The sequence below is a fragment of the Bufo gargarizans genome, chromosome 5, assembly GCF_014858855.1.
Source record: "Bufo gargarizans isolate SCDJY-AF-19 chromosome 5, ASM1485885v1, whole genome shotgun sequence".
Taxonomy (NCBI): Eukaryota; Metazoa; Chordata; class Amphibia; order Anura; family Bufonidae; genus Bufo; species Bufo gargarizans.
Genome location: NC_058084.1, coordinates 117,675,596 through 117,701,486, shown reverse-complemented (window position 1 = coordinate 117,701,486; position 25,891 = coordinate 117,675,596). Strand labels below are relative to the sequence as shown.

Here is a 25,891-nt window from a genome sequence, read left to right as displayed (position 1 = left end):
CAAAATCTAAAATATTTCTCTGATTAACATGCACCTAGAACAGCTCAGTGTAAATCCTGGAATCAGGTTTAGAAATAAATGTAAATGGAGCCGCTGAGCACCATGTCATGAATATACATTATGGTAAGAAATATTTTGATCCCATCACAGGGATACAACAGTGTGATGTACATGGTCATTGGGATTCATTTTATTTGATAAAATTGTGCTTGACATTTTCACCATCATATCTTCAGTTTCTTCAGGCAGATACTTCATGCATTTTTTGACAAGTGAAGCTCAGTACGTGTTTTAAATACATGCATAAAGTAATAACAGTCTCGCTAGTGACATCCCCAGAACGATACATCAATAAGAATATATTTTCAACTAAATATAACACCACAAATTCAACGTTTCTCATGCTGATTCTTGTCTCTTTTCAGATTAATACCAGTTTATTAAAATCAAGTAAATAAATATATTTCTGCCACACTACTCAGACATGTGCAACATGACATTATTGGAACTGTCAGAAAATGCAATTTGTAAAATTAACAGATTTTGGACCACATTTAATAAAACTGACGTTTCAGACACCAGTCTTTAAAAAAAGATTGTTGGAGTGGATTGCAGTAAGTTTATTTGAATTTGCACACCTCAATAAATTTGGCACATACAGGACTGCCTGAACAGCTATGAGCAGGTACAGATTTGCACACAAAAAAAAAAGAGGGTTCTGATTGCTTGATTGAGGTTACTTTGAGGTGACTCTCTTCATTAGCCAGAAGGGAGAGCTGCCTCAATTGACAGCACCCCGCTTAAAATCAATGAATGCCCATTTGCAATGAAAACACAGACGGTTTATATACACTGCCTGTCTGAAAAAAAAGTCGCCACCTGGTTTTAACTAAGCAAATAGTTATGAGCCTCCTATTGGATAATTACTGCATGGGCCATTATCTTTCAGCTGGCAATAAGTTATTTAACCCCAACTGGTGCAATGAGTTGCTTCTCATTTCTTAAACAACCATGTCAAAAGACACATCTTATGGTCATGGGAAAAATGTTAGTCTGTTTGAGAAGGGTCAAATCATTGGCATGCATCAAGCAGAGAAAACATCTAAGGAGATTGCAGAAACTACTAAAAAGTTAAGAACTGTCCAATGTATTATTAAAAACTGGAAGGATAGTCTGGACCCATCGTATTCAAGGAAGAAATGTGGCGGGAAAAAAATCCTGAATGATCGTGATCGGCGTTTGGTGAAATCAAATAGAAGAAAAACAACAGTAGAACTCAGGGCTATGTTTAATAGTGAAAGTAAGAGCATTTCCACGCGCACAATGCGAAGGGAACTCAATTGATTGGGACTGAGCTGTGTAGCCGTAAGAAAACCACTAATCAGTGAGGCAAACCAGAAAACAACGGCTTCAATTTGCTAGAGAGCAAACAGATTGTACTCTGGAGCAATGGAAGAAGGTCATGTGGTCTGATGAGTTAAGATTTACCCTGTTCCAGAGTGATGGGTGCATCAGGGTAAGAAGAGAGGCAGATGAAGTGATGCACCCATCATGCCTAGTGCCTACTATACAAGCCTGTGTGGGCAGTGCTATGATCTGGGGTTGCTGCAGTTGGTCAGGTCTAGGTTCAGCAACAGTATGTGCTCCAAGAATGGGGTAAGCTGACTACCTGAACATACTGAATGACCAGGTTATTCCATCAATGGATTTGTTCTTCCCTGATGGCACAGACACATTCCAAGATGACAATGCCAGGATTCATCGGGCTCAAATTGTGAAAGAGTGGTTAAGGGAGCATGAGTCATCATTTTCACACATGGATTGGCCACCACAGTGTCCAGACCTTAACACCATTGAGAATCTTTGGGATGTGCCGGAGAAGGCTTTGCGCAGCAGTCAGACTCTACCATCATCAATGCAAGATCTTGGTGAAAAATTAATGCAACACTGGATGGAAACAAATCTTGTGACATTGCAGAAGCTTATCGAAACTATGCCAAAGCGAATGTGTGCCGTAATCAAAGCTAAAGGTGTATATATAAAGCTAAATATATATATATATTGTGGATATTCGCTCTGGAAGGCAGGATAGTGGACGCAGTATAGAGGCAAAGGACCAGGTTGTAAATCACTCTTCAGTGTTTATTCACACTTATAACATAGCACAAAACAGTCACTTTTCAGGCTTGGTGCTTGTTCACACACAGAAAAACAAAATAAAGTTCACCTGGTATCCTGGGTGTCAGTTTACACCCAGCTGAATGCTCAGCCTCAGAAAGTCCACTTGCAGGCTTTAAGGCGGCCTCCTTGCCTGACACACGGTCTTCAGACCTCAGCACAGAGATCTCCAGAGCTCCACTGTCAGAGGGAGGTAATCCACACCACCTGACAGTGCTGGCTGTATTTTATAAGCCTGCCAAGACCTGGCCTGGAACATGGGGATTAGTCACCCACCCAGCACTTTGATTACTCCCAGTAAGAGCCGTCTCGGATCAGCTATTTACAGCCATACTGCCGCTGACCCCAAAAAATACCGGCTCTTACTTCACCGAGGCCAGGAACCTCTGTGTCATATACCTACCATCAATGACGAAGCCCTTGCACCTTCCTACTATGTATATATATTTTGCCCTTTAAGACAAACCTGACCATAAGACGCAAGTAGGTTTTAGAGGAGGAAAATAATAAAAAATATTTTTTTTTCATCAAACCTCAGCTTGGAGCCTCAGTCAGACCTCCAATGTTAATCAGACCTCAGAACATATCCTCAATGTTAATACGACCCCCAATTAGAGCTCAGATCAGACTCCCAATGTTAATAAGATCCCTAATCAGACCACAGATCAGACCCCCAAGTTAATAAGACCCCCAATCAGACTTCAGATCAAAACCAATGTTAAAAAGACCCCCAATCGGACCTCATATTAGACCCCCATGTTAATAATACATCCATTCAGTCAGATCATACCCCAATGTTACGACTCCTATTCAGACCTCAGATCAGATCCCCATGTTAACAAGAGCCCAATTCAGACACTAAGATCAGACCCCCATTGTTTAGACCCCCATACAGATCTCAGATCAGACCGGCATGTTGATAAGACCCCTTATTCAGACACAGATCAGATTCCCAATGTTTAGACCCCATTCAGACCTCAGATCAGACCGGAAAGTTAATAAGACCCCCTATTCAGACACTCTGATCAGATTCCCAATGTTAAGACCCCCATTCAGACCTATGATCAGACAAAAACAATAAATTAACTTACCTCTCCTGCTCCGGATGCAGCCACATCAGGGCTTACGCTGTTTGGAGCAAACAGAAGAAGACCAGGAAGTGGTGAGTACAGAGCCTGGAAAACGCTACACTCACCGCTTCCCGGTCCTCCTGTACTAATGAGTTACTCTCTACTCTGTAGAGATAAGCGTCAACATGCTTTATTCATACAGAACAGTATATCATATAACTTTATAACAGCTAGGACTAGTAAAGGGGGTTTGAATATTTCATTTATATGGAACAAGTTGGGACTTTTCAAATAATATGCATGTATCGTATATAATAATTAATGGACAATTTATCCAATGTGAGTGCTCTTAGTGTCATTTCTGCAAATCAGAAATAAAAATAAAAACCCTTGGAAAATGTTTCCTACTTTGTTATGTGAATTCTATCCATTTCAATTTACTCTAAAGTCCTCTAATTTACATTCTGCTACTTAATAACTTGGAACTTTACATTTTATGCCAACAATATGACTGATACGTTCCATCTATTGGACTAAATCCAGCGCTTCACAACCACTCTACATGGATCATACATATTAAGAATTTATTATCATCCAGACTATTCGGCTGTGACTCCGCTAGGGGGGGAAGGGGACTTCATTAATGCTGGATGTGCATCACTGGTATTTTCTTCAGGTATTCACAGCCAGAATTCAAACAAATTTTGATAGCCCATAAAAGAACATAGCTTGACATGAAGTTCAAACCAAAGGTCAAGTCACAGAAGAAATAAATCATTGAGCAGAATGAATGGTAGTGTTATATTAACAACATTCACCTTTTACACTCACATGACTTTCATGGCATTATCCCGACCTCCCTTCATGCTTACAGCACATATTCTGCTCCAAAATGCTGATGTCACAGCTTAAAACCATTAATAGCTTCTAGTAATAGCTTGCAGAGGTGAAGGCATCGGCGGGTGTAATAAAGCAATAAAACCTGCTCCATATACATGTACATTAAACATAACAAATTTAGATTTTAATCTTTTCACCGTAAGCAATGCTGTTTTTATGACACTTCATGTATGAGGATGAAGCTATTGGTTTCTGGGTTATAGGAGATAGAAGTGTATTTTAATCGAGGTCTTATCCATTTACTGTAATTTTAGTTTTACTATGATATTAATTGAGGTTGGAAAAGAGAAATAATATGTTTTTACTTGCTGCTATTTTTTTCCTGAAAACTTCCCTGGGGTAGCCATATTGGAGGAATGCCCTCTAGCCTCTTCCTGTAATATCTACAGAGACAGTGCAGCATTGTAGTGCAGTGTGTATATTCTGGCTGCCGCAATTAATGGGATTAATGGTCAGCAAGTGTCACTACACTTATACAGTCTCCAGAAAAGTACAGTCCCCTTACCCAAGAGGCAAGGCAGTGGCAAGAGAGTCTCATATATAGTCTTACATTTGTGTATTTTGCTCTAGCTTGGCCTCTAGCGATACAGTGTAGCCCCCAGCTGCCATTAAATACGCTAATGATGATGAAAAGGCTCTGCTAAGGCTCCTTTCACACTAGCGTTCGCTGGTCCGCTCGTGAGCTCCGTTTGAAGGAGCTCACGAGCGGACCCGAACGCAGCCGTCCAGCCCTGATGCAGTCTGAATGGAGGCGGATACGCTCAGACTGCATCAGTCTGGCGGCGTTCAGCCTCCGCTCCGCTCGCCTCCGCACGGACAGGCGGACAGCTGAACGCTGCTTGCAGCGTTCGGGTGTCCGCCTGGCCGTGCGGAGGCGTGCGGATCCGTGCGGATCCGTCCAGACTTACAATGTAAGTCAATGGGGACGGATCCGTTTGAAGATGCCACAATATGGCTCAATCTTCAAGCGGATCCGTCCCCCATTGACTTTACATTGAAAGTCTGGACGGATCCGTCCCAGGCTATTTTCGCTTTTTTTAGCTAATATAATGCAGACGGATGCGTTCTGAACGGAGCCTCCGTCTGCATTATTACGATCGGATCCGTTCAGAACGGATCCGATCGAACGCTAGTGTGAAAGTAGCCTAACTCTGTCCCAGTCAACATAGCAAAGCTGACAAGTAAACTGCAGAAAAAAGAAATAGGATATTGTGTAATCCACTGGTTAGTGCAGACATTGTGTGTGTGTGTGTGTGTGTGTGTGTGTATATATATATATATATATATATATATACACAGTCAAATAAACAAATACAAATAAACAAATACAACCCCCAAAATATTTATAAAAGTCTTTATAATTAAAGCCTGTTATAAATATGTACATTTCTGATCCATGTAAGCTCACTTGCACATAGAAAACTTCTGAAAGTTAATTTCACTAGATAGCTAAATAGTTTTTGCTCAATTTCTTTAAGTACTTGAAGAGTTTTTTCAAAGTAAACCCTATAATGCTGTAGACTAAGTTCACCTCCTAAAAATTATTTAGATTTAGTCAAAAAAATGCCAAGACAGAAAAATATCACCTTCTATGGTCATATTGAAATCTAGAAAAGCACATGTGTTGTACAAGTGCCTTTGAAGTGAAAGGGTCAAGAAGAAATATAGCCGTATTTATTGTCATTTTAGAATTAACTCTTCTGCAATTAATCATAACTTTGTTGCCCAAAAATACTGAGATATTTATTTTCATAATCAGATCAGAGATCCCATCTCATAGAATGAATCAGCTGTACTGTAATTGGAATTCATTCAGAATTTCTCAAAAAATCTGTTTCATTAGAATCCCAATTTTTGACATTTGATTTGAAAGAATCAGAGAGAGAGAGAGAGAGAGAGAGAGAGAGAGACACAATACTAGAGATACATCAAAATTAGCTTCACTTACAAAAAAAAATTGCTAGCTTTCCCATAAGTTAATGCTCAACCTTTTAAACAGGACTTCAAGCATAACTTTGATAATAGCTACCCGTGCATCTCATTTGCTGTGTGAAGCTGTGTGCATCAAAGTCAGCAAAGACCCTATGTTCAGAGAATGGACCCATCACTGTTAGAGGGTTAATACCAGGTACATTGCCAGAGGCTCAATGTTATGGTTCATTACTAAAGTGGCTGAAGTGTTCACTGTGATACTAAATATGATCTATGCACTATGTGACCAAAAATAGCTATGTATATAGGTAGAAAACAGTTAAACTTGCACCCATAGTTACATTTGCCAGGTTACAGGCTGGTTTCATTTCCCCATGGCTACTAATTGGGAGTTCCCAGCAAGCCAAGCTACAGAGAAGACCTGTTTTGGCGTGCTGTGCCAAATAAGCCCTCAAAGAATTCTTCTGCAGGAAAACACCAATTCTGAGAGTGAAAAGCTGACATAAGAAGCAACTTTGCTGAGAACTACCTCTAAGAGAAAGAAGCATTGTACTTTTGAAGATGGTTGAGGACTATGCAAGCCATGCTTGGACTGAATTAGTAAAGGTAACACACTTATGGTTTTGGACTTTACAGCCTGTGGTCTGGGTTTATTGCTTCTGGTGCCTGCCACTCCTCTGAGCCAGAAAGGCCATCAGATTTAGGACTGTACCCTGCAGACTGGGCATTGTAGATACATTTTGGAATTCCACTCCGGTGGCCATTTCAGAAGACTCAGGGAGAATTCCTTCCATCAATGCCACCTTCTATATACAGCCTTTTGGGAAAAATTCCACTCTTTTAAATACTTCAGGATCGTACTTATTGCATGTATTTGTAATGTGACCCCTATTGTCTATTCAGTATTGGAGAGCCTTTATTTGGTCATAATCATGCCAGCCTGCTCTATTCCTGATTATTATTCTCCTCCTGTTGTTCTGACTTGCACACTATTGCTCATTGTGACATTAAGGAAACTTCAGCCACCATTAAGCAGGAGACTCCACCAGTTCAGCGTGTCCTTCCATTTACTACCCGCACAGTCTGAGAGAGAGAGTTGGAGTAGCATCAGCCACCCAGAGGACTACAATCCTCATTGCCTCAGCCACCATTCTCATTCTGTCCGTACTCCGCAACTCCTCCCCCTGCAGGGCGGTGTGCGACAAGAGGTGGTCTACAATGAAGCTGAGAGTGCAGAGAACTTGCCTGCAGAGAAGCTATGTGCAGAGACGCTGTATACAGAGAATCTGTGTGCAGAAATGTGCCTAGAGCAGCAGCCAGTCATAAGTAGTGTTGAGCGCGAATATTCGAATCGGGAATATTGCCACTTCGAGAATTCACGTATATGTAGAATATAGTGCTATATTCTCGTATTCGCAAATAGTCTTGAATATTCTTATTGTGAATTTACCGCAAATATGTTACATTGCCTATTTTTGCATTCAAGTAAACAATGACTGGAGATCACGAATTCTCGAATTTATGGCGAATATTTGGCCAAAAATTTTGGAAATATCGCAAATTCAAATATGTTCTATGCCGCTCATCATTAGTCATAAGACTCATAAGGACACAGGCATCTGGTGTACAGAACAATTGATATCATGGAAGGTACAACATCTGTTTCAGAATCTAATTGCTCTGGTTCCCAGTTGTACAAGTGAACTGTTCAGAAGAATGTAGCTACTAGCAGCTACGTAGCTAAAGGCTCATGGGCCCTAGGGCAAGAGTTCAGCTTGGGCCCCCTTCCCTCAGTGCTTTGTGGCCAGGGGCAAGGAGACACATGCCAAATTCTTAACTTAACTCCTTCCCTACAGCCAGAACTGTAACTTGAAGTTACTGGGCCCCAATGCAAAATCTTTGACAGAGCCCTCCCAGCATGCACTATATAATAACACTCTATAATACCGGTGCTATATGGCACAAGGGTCTTTGGGCCAGCTTAGGCTCCTGGGCCTGGTAGAGACTGCTACCTCTGTACTGCTTATAGCTACGCCCCTGGCTACTAGTTACTATTATTGGCAGATTTAGAGACTGCTTAAATTATTCGGTGCTGTACGTATTATAGCGTTTTACTTTGTTTTCTATATACTCTTGCATACACTCCAGTAAAGAAATAGTAAATTGCAACTACACCTGAGTCTAATTGTTGTCCGTCCACCTGCATCTTACAATAGAACCATTCACAGATGTAAAGATTGCATTTAGAGATTATTTAGGAATGAATTTTGCGGTGGTTGCACATGTCATGTCATGGTAACACATGACTGTTCACTGTTATACTAGAAAAGTTTAGCTACAGAGGTATAGTATATTAGAAGTTGTCAGAATCTGTTCAGTATTCCAAAGGGGCGGCAATGGAAGGCATCTGGATGAGGATAGACTATTCCACTGCACTGTAACTTTTTATAATAGTAACCAAGTTATTAAGCTTACGTGGGGAAGATAATTCTTACTATTTGCTATTCTCAAGTATTCTCAAGTACAAATTGATGAGCTACAATACTGTAGAGCCTAGGTAATAAGGGAAGATTAAAGAAAGCACGGTTGCATTTTACCTCCAGACTGTAACACAATTTGTGCAAATCCTACGGGACCACCTCTGCAGATTCATAAGGGAAAATGTCTTAGAGGCAAAACAAATTATTGGAAAAGGTAGTCCTTGGTGGTCAGATGCTAGGCTTTCTGATGTAACTCTATTTGGTATGAAAAAAATAAAAGCAAAAATAAAATAAAATAAAAATAATATAATTAATCAGAGCAATAAGATTAGGAGGTAGAAGCTTATTAACATTCTGTTGTATCATCTATGAGCCGTGCATAAGTAGTGGAATATCTCAATCTGTTTACTACTTATACAATGATTCCTTACTCTTGCAAAAGAACATGAACATTTAGAAGAGGAAAGTTAATGTTACACTCCTGCTGGTTAATTCCCTTCTGTAATCATGAACAATTTTATTTAAGTAGATTTTCTTCTTGTAACATGTATGAATGGTTATGAATAAATATTCAGCATGGCAATCCTGAATCCCTAAGTACTTTGCACTTATGTTTCACATCACCAGGGGAAAAAAAAGGATTTCAAGCCACAGAAAGACAGTAAGATGGATTAAGAGGCATTTGTGTACCATACTGATATTCTTATTATTACGTTACAAAACGACCTTCTCAGCCTGGTTGGTATTAGCGAGTGGCAGTTTGGGGATGAAGGATGAACAATGGCATTAAACGCTAGCAATTCATTTAGTATAAATTAGTATTACATTGGACCATCTATACCTATAGGAGAGCTGTCACCATAATATTTAAAGGGGTTGGTTACTTTGGTTAAGATCCTCTTACCGAGCAGGCAACTATCGGGAACCAACCATTTGCTTCTAATAAATGCCTGCTTGTTAGAGGAGGTGAAAGCTGGATTTATATGCAGAAATTCTCCCTGCTGTATAGGGATGATCACTCATCTCCATACAGATTCATTGTTTCTTGGCCCCAGATCAGTTTTTTTAGATGTACACCGTAGTGTAAAAATCTGCTAGGGAAGTAGGATGAAAACAAAACTTGTAACCTTCTGGTAAAATCAGGCCCGGTGCTATAATAAGGCAGACCAAGCGGCCGCCTTAGGGCGCTGAGAAGGGGGGGGCGGGTGGAAAAATGAATCTTTTTTTTCATTAATCACTTGCATGCAGCTGGCCTCCTGCGGCTGTTCTCCTCTGTGTGGTGGTCCTCATATCTTCTTTCTGGGCTCCCGAGTCCTGACAAGTTGTTTGAAGACCTTTCCCACTCTGCCAATCAGTGGCCGCAGCTGTGTCATGTGTCAGGGCAGTGATTTCCCGCTGAGCCAATCACTGGTCTGACACATGACACAGCTGCAGCCACTGATTGGCTGAGTGGGAAAGGTCCTCATAGTCTTGTCGGGAGCACAGAGAGAAGATACCAGGACCACACAGAGGAGAAGGGGAGCTGCTGAAGACGGGAGCATAATGTTTATTTTTACACATTAATAGAGGGGGGAAATGTGTCATGGAGGGGGGGGGGTGATGTGACATGGAGGGGGAAAAATGTGCCATGGAGGGGGAGAAATGTGACACAAAGAAGGGTGATGTAAAAAGCAGGGGGTAATGTGACATGGAGGGGGAGAAATGTGACATGGAGGTGGAGAAATGTAACATTTCACCCCCTCCATGTCACATCACCCCCCTATGTCACATTTCTAATCCTCCTCCTTGTCACATTTCTCATTCCCCTCCATGTCACATTTCTTATCCCCCTCCATGTCACATTTCTTATCCCCCTCCATGTCACATTTCTCATTCCCCTCCATGTCACATCTCTCATCCCCCTCCATGTCACATTTCTCATCCCCCTCAATGTCACATTTCCCATCCATCTCCATGTCACATTTCTTATCTCCCTCCATGTCACATTTCTCATCCCTCTCCATATCACATTTCTCATTTTCTCATCCCCCTCCATGTCACATCATACCCTCCCTTTTACATCACCCCTACAGAGTTGTGTGTGTGGGGGGGGGGGGGGGGGGGGGAGGTTGGCACCAAAATGTAGCTTTGCTTGTGTGTGCAAAAATCCTTGCACCGGCCCTGGGTAAAATAAATGCTTTGGACTAGTTCCACATAAACTGTTGGCCAGAGGCGGATTGACCATAGACCTTACAGGTAAATTTCCTGGTGGCCTGAAGCCCGGGATGCCGCCTGGGCCCTCCTCATGGCCGGCCAGTAAAAGTTTTTAGGGATGTATTTTGTGCTGTTGGCAGTATTTTGTGATGGACCCAACTACAAAATGGGCCACTTTTTGTATTTTTTCCAGGGCCACTTTAAGTTACCAGTTCGCCCCTACTCTTGCCATAGAAATTCATTCACAAAGCATTTAAATACTTTTTTTCAGATTTTGTCACAGTCTTATTTTCATCAATCTCCACACAAAACCCCATAATAAGTACGCAACGGCTCCCCATCGGAGCCTTAATTGTTTTTACTTTAGCATTCAGCCATATGATGAACTGTTTTTTCATAGAGAAACTTGTATTAGTTTAGTTTACTATATGTATTGGAAAACGGGAAAAATCTGCTGTTAATTTTATTATGTGGGTCAGTATTAGTACAGCAATACCAAATTTATGTATCTTTTATTATGCTTTACTAACTTAAAAGAAAAGATTTTTTTATTTTTTATATTCCCATCTACAGAATTGTGTAAAGGCTTGTTTACTTGTGTGGTGATCTCTAATATGTATTTCACCTTTTTAGGGTACATATGACTTTTTAAAATTTTTCTTTATGTGGTGAGTTATCAAAACAAGTTTCTGGTATTATTTTCTCATGAGGGCAAGACAAATACTTTTACATTGAATAGTTTGGACGTTTTTGGACAATTTGATACTAATTAATTATGTTTTTTATTGTTTATTTTTACAGGTAAAATGGAGGGACCTATATTTTTAAGGCCTTTGTTTTTTTAAAAATATTTTTAAAGGTTTTTTTCCCCCAGTCGCTTATACCATAGGCTGCAATACTAAAGTATTGCCATCTACGATCTTCCTATTTAGTTATGCCACAAGTACAGCATAATATGGTAATTACCATGGCAGAACTGGACCCTAGTCTGCCATGGCAACCAATTCAGCTATGGGAGGTAACGATGGTTAGAGGAAACTCTTTCCTTCTGACTAACCACTCAGATGCCAGGGTTGCATTTAACAGCTGCATCTAAGGGGATAACTCATCAGGATCAGGGTGATCTCTAATCCTGGTAACTATTGGCGGGTGTCAGCCTATGGAGCGGACTCAGTTCCTGAGCGCATTTCATACACCATTACCATTATCATGCTTTAAATTTGGCCAAGGAGTTAAAGATGAGCTCAGGTGCATCATATTTCCATTCTTGAGATACTTCTACGAGGTGCATCATATTTCCATTCTTGAGATACTTCTAAAAGGTGCCTCATATTTCCATTCTTGAGATACTTCTACAAGGTGCCTCATATTTCCATTCTTGAGATACTTCTACAAGGTGCATCACATTTCCATTCTTGATAAACCTCTAGAAAGTGATTGTTGTCCTCCTGTGGTAAATTCAATTGACTTGAACATAATTTTGAAAGGCATAAACTAGTTTATGTAAGGTTCCTAAGCCCATAGGAGCTCTTTCATTTCAGGTAGAATCAATTCAGACTTAAATTAAATTAGTTGTTTCAGACAAAAATCTAATTGGTCGACTGATTCGGTCAAATTGACCCCAAATCAAATTTGGAACGATTTGCTTATCTCTGCTACAAACTTAATACCTCCAACATACATCCCAAATGAGATGGAAACAGAGCTTAAGATCACAGAATTTTTATGAACATATATTTTGTTTTTGTTATTTCTGGTAAATTGCTAAAAATTTTATTACTTGATTTCACTTTATCATGGTGGGGGTATTGTGTCTACACTGATGAGAAAAAGATAATTTTACTTTAGAATAAGCTGTAATGTAGCAAAATGTGGAAAAAGTGAAAGGGTAAAAACTGTCTAAAACCAACTGTATATAATTACCGGATTGCAAGAGAAACGTCAAATTCTTAAACCAATGCCTATAGGCAATGTGTCTCTTCTCATTAGTGGCAGAGATAGCTGGACCAAACTATCCCTCTTTCAAAAGAACAAATTCCGAAAATGAATATATTTTCATACACAACACATTAATCAACATTACCAATGCCAGAAAACAATATTAAACAGGAATATATATATATATCTCAACCTTAGATTGTTGCCTTATAATAGATTTCTCTTTCTGTTAAACATTTTTTTTAATTGTAATTGAAGACCAAATTTGCTTTAGATGCCATGATCTTTGAAGCTACAATTTTGCATACATTTCATGGGGTTCTGTGTCTGACAGTAATAAGTCAAATATGAGCAGAAGAATAGCATGTCTCTGTGCATTTACTCAGAATGATATAATAACTGCGGACAGGATTTTCTTATTTTACTCTGAGGAAGATGGAATAAAATGAGGTTGGATTATCTCATGGCCTGCATATTGCAGCCGCTTAATCCAAGCAAAATGTTATGTTACCATTTCACAGACAATGTCTGAAGTATTTTAAATGATGTTACTACACATTATTTACATGTAAAATTAATATTTATCTCAGAATCCCATATTTTATGTAGTCAGGGATGCATCAGTCAGGGGGAGTATGTAGACCATATACATCTCCGTATACTACATATCATACCGTAAAAAGGCCTCATGCACATGACTGTTGTTTGGGTCCGCATCCGAGCCGCCATTTTGACGGCTCGGATGCGGACCTATTCACTTCAATGGGGCCACAAAAGATGCGGACAGCACTCCGTGTGCTGTCCGCATCCGTGGCTCCGTTCCGCGGCCCCGTTAAAAAAATATAACATGTCCTATTCTTGTCCGCGCTTTGCAGACAAGAATAGGCATTATATTGCCGGCGCCCATTCCGTTCCGCAAATTGCAGAAGGCAACGCGGGCGGCTTCCGGTTTTTGCAGATCCATGGTTTGTGGACCGCAAAAACGGAACGGTCGTGCGCATGAGGCCTAAGACTGTCTTACTGCATTTCTGAAATGTTACACCTTCGCCCTGCTTTTCCTAGGGACAATATGAAAAAAAATCTTGGTATTTTAATAACATAAAGGCGTTTTCCAGGATTAGAAACAAGGGTTTCCTATTTCCCCAGGAACAGCACCACTCTTGTCCCTTGGCTGTGATTGGTATTACACCTCATCTACATATTAGTGAAAAAGGAGAATCTGCAATACCAGACACAATTCATGAACTAGTGGTGGTATTTCTGGAAAAAAAATCCTGGACAACCTCTTTAAATCTTAATGTGCAGGTTTTATTTAAAGAGTTTACATGTATAATCAGTACTGTTTTTCCATATTTTGTATTCCAAATGTAGGTTTATTCCATCTAAATTTATTTTGCAAAAATAGTTAAAGGGAGCAAGTCATCAACTTTAGTCATGTCAAACTTCTCATACCACATTGTGGGTCACACACAGATAACACGAGGTCTCTTATTTTGCCACTTCTGTTGTTGCAATGTTTCAAAAACGAAATTTAAGGCATATGCAAATGAGCTTTGCAGGTGCCCAGGGGAGGTGTATGTCAATCCAACGGCCCAGGCGGCCCGGCATTACTTGGCAAAAACTCCTCCCCTCTATCACAGTTATTCTGCCCAGTATCTATGTGACGTCACTATCTTCAGTGTGTGCCTACGAACACCAGCACCGGTCCCTGCATGCGCCATACGATACCCACTGTGGGCAGCGCCATCATTCAACCCAATGTGCATGTGTCGCTTACTGGACTTTCTATCACACATGCAGTCAGCACATTACTAGTAAGTGGCATGTGTGCATTGGATTGAACTGTGCAGGTGCACACAGTGGGTTTGGTTCCACGCATGCACGGCCACTGCTGGTGTTTGCAGGTACACACTGAAGATAGTAATGTCACAAGGATAATGGGCAGTCTAACTGCCATAGAGGGGAGGAGTCTTTGCCGAGTAATGCTGGGGGCCTGTGCACTTGAAGCAGCAAACACTGTCCTGGGCACTTGCACAATTCACTTGCATATGGCTAAACTTTGTTTTTGGAACTTTTGAAACTTTTGGAAGATCTAGTGCAAAATTTCGAGCGGCCCGTGATGATGTAATCACATCGGCCAGCGTGGTGACATCATGCGTCACCATGCACGAGATTTCGTGTGAGATCTTCAATCAAAGTGGTGGCAGCCAGCTCGTTGCGATCAAATGAATGTCGTAGTAAGTATTTATTTTTTATTTTTTTACTGCCATTCAGGGAAAATCAACTCACTACCACGAAGCACGAGGAAATTTGGTTTTGCAAATTGAATTTTCCCTGAAATTCTGATCGAAGCTCGCTCAACACTAATGATTGCATTTTACTAATTTTGGGCTAAAAATTATTTTTCAATTAGTCTTTATTAAAAATATTGAGCCGTTCTGTCACAAAGGGTTAACTGTGTTTCTAGTTGTGCCACTTTTACTTTGTTCCGGTCATCTAATAACCCTTATCTCTAAGTTACTAAAAGGTTGTAAACACTTATTTAAGCCATGTTCTTATCAGTAAGATAAGAATTGAGCTATAATGAGTGCTTATAAGGTTAGAGATCAGGGATAAGAAGCCATCAGCTGAGCCGCCTGATGGAACAAAATGTTTTAATAAAAACAAACAGAAAAAATATTTTTGGGTTCAAAATAAATACAATGCATTAATATTATTAATAATAATAATAATAATAATAATAAAAAATCCTCCAAAGCCTTTCAGTTTCAAGCCCCCATTGCCCATTCTCTGACCCAAGTTTAATTGCCAAAGATGAAGACTTAATTAATTTGAACCAAACTGCTAGACAGTATACTGGCTGACAGCCCTATTAATAAGACTGCAGTTGTTGGATGGTGCATCCTCAGCCACAACTAATTATAGCTTAGTTCTTCAGATCAAAGCCAGATTGGTACTGTGCTTATGGTAAAGCAGAAAGCAACCTGGCCACAATCACATCATGCTAGTCCTCATCTCAGTGCAGTGGGAATTATACCTGTACTGGCATTTTAACCCATACTTATAAGAACAAAGTACCAAACCCTACAGGGGAACTGATTTTGGATGGAAGGCCAAACTGTGCTAGGAGAAGTAACATAGTAACATAGTATATAAGGCCGAAAAAATACATTTGTTCATCCAGTTCGGCCTGTTATCCTGGAAGTTGATCCAGAGGAAGGCAAAAAAAAAAAACTGTGAGGTAGAAGACAATTTTCCCTACTTAAGGAGAAATAAATTCCTTCCCGACTCCAATCAGGCAATCAGAATAACTCCCTGGATCAACGACCCCTCTCTAGTAGCTATAGCCTGTAATATTATTACCCTCCAGAAATACATCCAGGCCCCTCTTGAACTCTTTTAGTGAACTCACCATTACCACCTACTCAGGCAGAGAGTTCCATAGTCTCACTGCTCTTACCGTAAATAATCCTCTTCTATGTAAGTCAGAATCAATGAAGTCATTATTTTTCATTTGTAGAACATTTTGGTCAGCCACAAATATTTGGTCAGTGAAAGATGGACTAATAGAGCATCCAATAAAAAATATGTGGGTCCCATGTCCCATTTTGCTAGGAAAAGGGGACTGCGCCTGTGTCACACTTCATTGCAGTAAAAAGAGGAGACCAGGAAAACTGAGCACTCTTGATCACCTTCATGCCTCTCACAGAATATAGAGAGAAATGTTATGTGCATGTGTCTCACTGCGGTGAATGTAATGTGTATCCCTCAGATGGGGTTCCAGGCCTCAACTACAGTCCCAAATCTTCTAGGTTGATCACAACTGGTGTAATCAGTCATCACAGCATATCTTATAAGAAAATAGTCCATACGTTGTCTTGAACAATAAGTTGGCTATACAGTATGTGAATTTAAGTTACAAAATCATTGGTAGTAAAGAGTTATCATGTTTTCTTATACCATATAAAAAGGATTTAAATAAAATAAAAAAATATCCAATGGAAATCATGTAAAAATATAAAAGTCACCAGAAACTATGGCTTCAATTGATGCAGAACATGAAGAACCAACAGTACTGGTACCATTTACAAAGAAGCTACATCTGAAACCATGGTTCTAACTGATGCAGAACATGAAGAACTAACAGTACTGAGTACTGGCACCATCTACACAGAAGCTACATTGTATGCTTACACCATTGTCATTCAGTAATTGTAAAGCCATCAATCTGCAAATTTAGGCTCTGCCAACTTAGGAAAACCTCAAACGTTTGTGCCCTTATAAAAAAACAACATATACCATACACTAAACCCCCCCTCCCCCCAGAAAGCCTGATGTGCAGCAGAAGGAAGGCCAACATTACACTATTTAAGCCTTTGTCTGTATGAGGGTTGCCAACCCTATTTTTTTTCTTTTTTGGGGGCAGTCCATCCAAAAGCCACAGAACAGCCAACATTTTTTAGATAGAAATTGGAAAATCATAATGAATGATATACTGTAGATTATACATGTCTATAGCTCAATATACTGGTAAGAACTAATTACCATCATTTACTAGGAACGGTAAAATAATAATAATTGCCACCAAAATAACTTGCACAAGTACCACCACAATAATAAAAATCACTGACACATCACTTATTTTTTGCAGACACAGGAAAAAAGGTGTCCTATTTTTACAGACTCTCCAGGAATTTCTGTACGGTTGGGAACCCTGGTCGGCATAATGGGAGCCTATGGATCCATATAACATATGCATACGACTAACATACATTGCATACAGTGTGAACAAACTCTTACTTCTTTAAAATACCATAAAAAAACTAACAAAGTGAAAGTCAACCTTTTAAGACCTTGTTTTTATGTCCAATATTCAGGCTTGATATTTTTTAAAATGTATCTTTATACGGACTGATTGCATAGACATAAAATCAATGATAAAATTCTCACTGTCTGCAAACACCATGTTGCCTATATTATTATTGAGGTCATTGTAAAACCAGTATGTACAGTAGTATGAAATGAATCAGCAGAAACATATGATCCTATTTAGATTAAATGGTTTGTCTGAATATCTAATACGGATTACCTATACACAGGATAGGTCATTATATTTGTAACTGGCGAGGGTCTGACTCCTGGCACCCCCCCGCAGATCAGCTGTTCGAAGAGGCTCGGAGCTTACTTATATTGAGCCACACATTGTATAGCAACTGTGCTTGGTATTGCACATTCAGTTGAATGGGAATGAGTTGCGCATAGGTCATGTGACTGATGAACATGATGGTCACTGGTCTAGGAAGAGGTTTCCACACTCACAGAGTACCACAGGCTCTTCAAACAGCTGATCAGCAGGGGTGCAGGGAGTCGGACTCCCACCAATCAGATACTGATGACCTATCCTAAAGTACTAAACACTTTGACAACACCATTAAGAAAATAATATAATACTCAACAATGTACATTAACTTTAAAATTAAAAAAAGAACAGCACATAACAAGGAAATACTGTAATCTACAGATAATATTTATTGTTGTAAATGGTTTTCTACGAGGAATCATAGTTGATATCTTACCTAGTGGTTGGCCTCCAATAATCCTCGCATTTTCTCCTGTCACTGCGGCCCTTGCATGCCTTTCACTAACGTACTGTACAAATGCAAATCCTTTATGTACTGAGCATCCAACTATTTTCCCATATTTTGCAAATATTGCTTCAATGTCACTTTTTTTCACAATGCCTGTGTTAAGGTTGCCAATGAAGACTCTGGAGTTGATTGACCTGGGATCATTCTTGTTTGTGACATTGCTAGTCTGTGTTTTGCCAGTCATTGTTGTCAATACCTTTGGATAACTGCAAGAGTAGTAAAGACAAATAAAACATGAATCATTGTAGTAATAATAATAATAATACAAAAGAATCATAGCTATAGGGCTGATTTAATAATATTTTCCAAGTGCCCACCTAATCCATCTAAAAATTAGCCACTTTATCAAAGTGACTGTTGCTGGAGGATCTAGATGGATTTGGTGCACCTTTAGACACCTAGTAGATGGCTTAAAGGGAACCTGACATGTGGATATTTGATTATAATCTAACTAATTATATACAATCATTAATTACTAAAAAGTACCTTAGATGTTTTCACTTCGTGGTGTGACAGATGGTTACCTCATAGTATACACACAAAGATGTCGCATGCCACATGCTAATGAGCTGATTTGAGTCCAGCGTGATGTCAGTGAGTCCAGCGCATATTTAATTCAGAGCTATAGCCACTCCCCTTCCCACCTGCTGCTGATTCATATGAAAAAAAACTGTCATTCAGCAGCAGTTGGGCGGGGAGAGTCAGGAGCTCATGAATATTCAGGGTTCATCATTATCAGCTGAAGCTTTTAAATACAAGATGTTGGCAGATTGACTGGGTCAATTAAAGAAAGTGACCCAGCATTTTGCTAAGAGAATCAGTCACTTATTTATGTTGCCCTTAGTTAGGACACCATAAAACTGGTGACAGGTTCCCTTTAAAGGGAATCTGTCACCTGGTTTGACCATATTAAGCTCTCACCATTGCCATGTTTAATAAAATACCTTATTTCCTGCTGTGGTTTCCTTTCTTCTTTTCATGCTTTCCTTTTTCCAAAAACAGCGATTTTTGTATCATGCAAATGAATCCTGAAGGTGCCCAGGGGGGGCGTTATTCATCACCCGCTGAGCCCAGTAACGCCCCCCTGCAGTGCCTAGACCGCCTTTATTTTGAGCCCAAGCACGCCTCCTCGTTGTGCAGTATTGTACCACACCCTAGTTTAACAGCGCGCCCCCTCCGCTACGTCAACTAATTCATTCAAGCCATGCACCCGGAATCTTCAATTTGTCCATCTGAAATCTCGCGCAGTACCGCTTACTGCCTGTGCGATCCAACCGCTCCTGAAGGCAACAGCGATAAGAAGATGTCACTGGGCTCGGCGCATGCCCAGTGACACTTTTGAGGCTGTTGCCCTCAGGAGGGGTTGGATCGCACAGGCGCAGGCAGTAGGCAGTACTGCACCTGCTTGAGATTTCAGACGGACGAATTGAAGATTCCAGGTGCGTGGCTTGAATGAATTAGTTGACGTAGCGGAGGGGCGGCGCCGTTAAACTAGGGTGTAGGACGATACTGCAAAACGAGGAGGCGTGCTTGGGCTCAAAATAAAGACGGTTTAGGCACTGCACTGTTTGCTTTTTTAGCAAAATGAAAGCATGAAAAGATTAAAGAAAACCACAGCAGGAGATAAGGTATTTTATTAAACATGGCAATGGTGAGAGCTTAATATGGTCAAACCAGGTGACAGATTCCCTTTAATTTGTGACAGAATCCTGTGCCTGAGATTTGGGAGAATTTTGGTCACGCCAATGTTAAGCCACACACCCTATGACAATAAATGTGGTAAATGATATGTGCATTTACTTTTTGTTGATAGACAGATCAAGGGGGTTTACCGAGAAATCATATTGATGGTCCTAAATTAAGATGAGCCATAAACATGCGAGCTATAGGGTTCTGACCCCTCAAACCCTACCAATCAGCAGAACTGAGATCAGAAGCCTCTGGTCCTGTGGGAAGTTGGAGTCATTCTATGCTGGGGAAATCTATGGTCCATCATGTTTTACATTGAAAGGCTTAGTCTGTTACAGTAGCCGTTAGTAAAAAAAAAATGTTTCACTAAATGTCAGACTACAGTCTTTATTCCTTCTTGATTAACGTCCACCATAGCCTTTATGATTGGTTCCACTGATAGATTTAGGCATGTAGCCAAAGAAATATGATCTCTTGTGACTGAATAATGGAAAGGGGGCACCAGAGGAAATTATTCTTGAGGCTCAATTCCCATATTATCAATAAAGTCCAAAAATTTTTTAATCAAATAAACATACCCTAGGGACAAAAAAATATTTCCTGCACCTTTGAGCCCACTATGGTATTAGAGTCTGGGTCCACTAGATCCTCGGGTTCCCTGGTGGACCAGTCTGACCCTGGTGGAACTGTCTGAAAACAATCAGACCTTATTCTGTAACCTCTTACATTGTTTATGTTAATTCTGAAGATTTATTTTTTGGATACAAATAATGATAGTTATAGTACCTTAAAGGATTGTCCAGGATTTTGATATGGATGGCTTATCCTCAGGATAGGCCATCAGATAAGAGGGAGTTCTGCACCATGCAGCTTCCCCAGCTGGCAACTTGTAGCTCCAATGCCGAAATCGGCACTGGAACTACATAGCTCCGTTCATTCTATAGTGGAGGACTCTGGTAACTGCAGCACTGTTTCCATTCACTTCAATGGGGACCCCTGCACCTCCTGCTAATCTGATATTGTTCACCTATCCTGAGGACAACCCATTTAAAACAGTAAGCCCATATATCATGATATTATTATAGATATATAGTCCATTTTAGTTTCTAAAATCCTCGTGATATAAGTTATGGAGATGAGATTCGTCTGCTTTGTGTTACCTAATTACTGCATAGGCACTGAAAAGGCAGAGAGGAATAATACCAAGCAGAGCAACATCTACTGTCTATTACATTCATTGTCTATTCAATGTATTGAATACATTATTATCATCATTTACAGTTGCATTTCATCTTTTCAAATGCCTTTAGGGCTTAGTGCTGATTTGCATGGACTGATGCACAGGGCATTGAGCAAGAATGAACTGTTTGTTCTGGAGATGAGCGAATTTCTTGATTCAGTGAATTTTTTCTGTTAATTTTTCAAAGAAAAATTGATTTGCGTCCAAATGGATCCTAATTAAATATGCTCCAATTGCCTTGAACATTGGATTATAACATTCTCTGGTCTCCTAGGACTCCTAGTATGCATGATGAGTATTGAAGTCTAGCCAACTAGTGATGCTCGAGGATGCTCGGCCGAACACCTGTTCGGCTCGAGCATCTTGATGCTCGGCACATGGCGGTACTTGGCCGACTACAGCATGTGTGCTCGAGTCTCCTCCCCGCACGTTTCTTGGCTGCTAAGCAGCCAATAAATGTGCAGGTAGGTATTACCCTTCACTGTAATGTCATAGCCATGTTAGCTACTGGCATTACTCTGATTGGCTGGCCGTAACGCGTCATCGGGTGCTATATAGCACCCAATGACACGTGTTCGGCTCAGTGTTAGTCAGGGAGAGCTGTGCATAGGAAGGGAATGACAGCGTAGGGAGTGTTATTGGCAGATTTTTATTACAAAAACTTTATAGAGACCCAAAAGTCATTTTAAGGACTATTGTGTGTGACAGCAGCAATATACATTATTAGCGCATACAGCGCTAAATAGCATCTAATAGGCCGCTGCAGACAGTGAAATTATCCACGCCACATCTCCTGTGTAAAGTGTGCGCATACTTAAAATATCAGTGACATCCATTGTACTTTTTCCATAGACTGTTTCCGCTGTGGACAGTGACATTAGCTGCCCCACATCACCAGTGTAAGGTGTGCACATCCCAAAAATATCAGTGACATCCATTGTACTTTTTCCGTAGACTGTTTCCGCTGTGGACAGTGATATTAGCTGCCCCACATCACCAGTGTAAGGTGTGCGCATCCAAAAAATATCTGTGACATCCAGTGTACTTTTTCAATAGACGGTGTCCTCTGCAGACAGTGATATTAGCTGCGCCATATGTGATATACAGATTGTATCGGAGTGCCTCTTACTTGTAATTTTTGACTGCCAATCTTATTACAAAAAAGCACTGATTGAACAATTTGAGGGTACCAGCAGGAGAAAATCTTATTAAAAATGCATTGACTGAACCTTTCATTAATAATATTTTCTCCTCGTGGTGGCCTCAAACTGTTCAATGAGTGCTTTTTCACAATAAGACTTTCCTCTGGTGGTAGCCTTGAATTGTTTAGTCAGTGCTTTTTCATAAAGTAAACTTACGGTAGATACTATTAGGTTTCTGGGAAGGGTATTCAAAATAGTATTCCTTCCCAAAAGAAAAGAACACTAAGCCTATCTGATGCCAGCAGAACTAGAATATGCTAATTTGCATATACTTTCCCAGAAACATGCATACTAGGCGCTCTCCATAATAAGAAAGAGTACCCACCAGATAATGTATATATTTTTCTCAGAAACCCCATATAAAATACTAGTCTCTCTCCCACTCTCTGTTTTACCAAAAATGACTCACAAGAAATGAAGGTTCATGAGAATCTGAAATGTTTTGGAGCTTTAAGACAAATTCTGAATCAATTCACTTATCTCTTGTTTGTCCCTGATCATTTCTCACTCATTCAGCCTCACTCACATGCACTAGTTATACCCTCTGTATGGAGAATAATGTTTATTGCTAGTGTTGAGCGATTTGAAGTTGACAATTTTCAGGAAAAATTGGATTTGTCACAAAGGCGAATTTCCTTGCGCTTCATGGTAGCAAATCAGATTTTTTCTTAAATGGCTGCAGCACGTTACAAAAAGTAAGTAAGAAGCCCGGGAACAAGGGATCACCCATAATGCCATGCAGCCAGCCATTCAGCAAATAGCTAGCCCCTGTGATGTCACAGCCCCATAAAATTCCTCATCCTGCACAGTGTCGTCCATTTTACTGTGAATTTAGTGCAGGGAGAGACATGACAGGTGCTAGGGACAGTGATTAGGAAAGACTTTGAGTACAACATATTACTTTTGAGCAGTTCTGAGACAGCTTAGAGATAGTGTAGGGATATTATAGGGATATAATAGGGAGACTTTATCCACACTATTGGGAGAGTGCAGGGGCCAATTGAACAGTGTAAAGTTAGGCTAATATAGAAGATATTCTATTACACCTTGCTGCACTAATTGGGGTTAAAAAGTGTTGTAACACTTCTTTGTTTTTCTCTATGAGTTTTGTTTTTTTTCTATGGAAAACTTGTTTGGCCTTTATCTACACCCCTCCCCCTTCTCTTTATATACTTAATTGTTTACTAACTTTTATGGATCAGTGGCCTGAATGTCCTTCCATAGTGAACGGGGATTTTAATTGTGTTATTAATCCAGAGATGGACAGGATTTCCATAGGGGGAAATATCTATACTTCTGCTCAAGGGTCCCCTCTGGCACGTTTTTGTAAGGAGTCAGGTTTTGTGGATGTATATTGATATTTAGGGAAGGGGAAAAGAGCTTATTCCTGTGTAAGGAAATCCGGAAACTATGTCAAGGATAGATTTGGCTCTGATAAATAAAAACTATTTGACATTTTTTAAATGGATGAAATGTGAGGCTAAGTCTTTATCAGACCATGTACCTTTCTCGCCTGAGTTATGAATGGTGGATAATAAGTATAGTGTAAGAACCCCATTTAGATTGAACCCTCATTGGATTTCCATAATGGACAATCATGATCTATCCCAAGTTCTTTTGGGATAGTAATTATGGCTCAGTGAAGACCCGTTTGGTGTGGGATGCAGTTTTATGAGGGGGATTTTATTAGTAATATTTCCAACTTGAGAAAAAGGTATGGTATGAAATAGAGGGCTTTGGAGGAAGCAACTGTTGTCTGTATGAACGAGTTCTCCAGGAGTGAAACAAAAGAAAATAGGAAAATGATGCAGGAGACAAGTCAGGCTTATTTTGATTTTCTCATGGATAAGGCCCAGCAGAGGCTTTTGTTTAGAGGACAAAAATATTTTTCTGAATCGAGTCGTCCAGGGAAAATGCTGGCAAGGGTGATTTCTAATCAGGTTCCAAAAAATTTGATACTCAGAATTTGTTCTCCTGAAGGTACTATCACTGAAGATCAGGATTGTATAAAATAAACATTTTTGAATAATTGTTTGGAACTATAAAAATCAGATAATAACCTTTCAGATGAAGCGATTGATTCATATTTTCTGCATTACCTCAACTAAAATGTCCCCTGATTAAGATACATATTTTTTGTTGGAATTTTTGCCATTGATCCCCTCTAGTATGTCACTGTCCATGTTGTGGGACTATTTGTACACTTCTACTAAATATATGGTGGCTGCAAATATGACTTGAAAGTGAATGGGTCCCGCTGCGAACTTGCGGTTCGCGAACCGTCCCGGCCGATGTTCGTCCATCACTAGTGATCAGTACCAGCAAAAAAATGATACTCTCTATGTTGTACAGAGGGTTAGGAATGGGGATGTACTTTCATTTTTAGAGTTCGCACAAAGAGAAAATATAGTTAATTTATCTTGGTTTAGGTATTTTCAGTTGCGTTCGGGACTTTCTAGTGTAAAGGAAAAAGCATTGTTTGAGATAGACACTTCTTCACCTATGAACGATTTGATAGGGAATGTAGGTCAGAAGGTAAAAATTTAAAATTATAAAGTTTTACTTAAAACACGATTTAATAATACATGTTCTCCGGGACAAAAGGCTTGGCAGATTGACTGTCCAAGAATTTATTTAGAGGATTGGGATAATATAATGGCGAATTTAAGATTAGTGTCTTATAATTTTAATCACGTTTTGGTTAAATTTAATATTTTGCATATAATTTAATGTGGATTAAGAAATACTACTAACTGACCATGGTGTGATTTACCCATGGCGGATCAACTACATATGTTCTGGTCTTGTATAGAATTGAAACAATATTGGGGGGCAATTTAGAATTGTATTACCCAGAAATTGAAAGTGGGGATTGCATATACGGTGGAAGGTTGGGTATTGAGTGACCTCCCAAAGTAGGCTGTCCTAAATACAAAAGGATTCTCTTGATTAAAATAATGTTTTTGGCAAGACTTTTGATCGCACGGGCTTAGTTCTCTCGAAATACTCCAAGTATTAACACATGGCTAAACCTTGTTAACAAGAATAAGAGATATGAAAACATTTTATATAAGCAAAGAAATAGTGAGGAAAAATGGATTAGAGTATGGGGAGAATGGAAGTTAAAGAAAAATTAAGTTGTCCTGTGAGGGTGAGAACGGTGCAAACGCACCTCTCCCCAAGGTACTGCTGTCAAGCGTAAGAGAAAAATCAAAGGGGCAGTAACAATTAAAACGTGATATTTATTGGTATGACTAAAACAAGTAAAGTCCCCTTACAAGACAAACAAACAGATACGGTCGGGTACTGTGTACAGGTGTGTCACTGGAGCAGTGACTCACTGTACTCAGGGTCCCTAGGGCGAGCCCTTTATAAGGTTGTGCGGACCCCAAGGGTCAGGAGGTGCCACAAAAAGTGCTAA

The 25,891-nt window shown here is 39.9% G+C and overlaps 1 protein-coding gene across 1 annotated transcript in view; it reads right to left on the bottom strand.

Annotated features, from left to right (window-relative positions):
• Positions 1 to 25,891, bottom strand: part of RALYL (RALY RNA binding protein like) — a 641,777-nt gene that overhangs the window by 433,274 nt on the left and 182,612 nt on the right. Inside the window, exon 2 of the mRNA XM_044294718.1 lies at positions 18,268 to 18,545. Coding sequence (XP_044150653.1) covers positions 18,268 to 18,523 — 256 coding nt within the window. The 5' untranslated portion in view covers positions 18,524 to 18,545. The remainder of the gene's footprint in view (positions 1 to 18,267; positions 18,546 to 25,891) is intronic.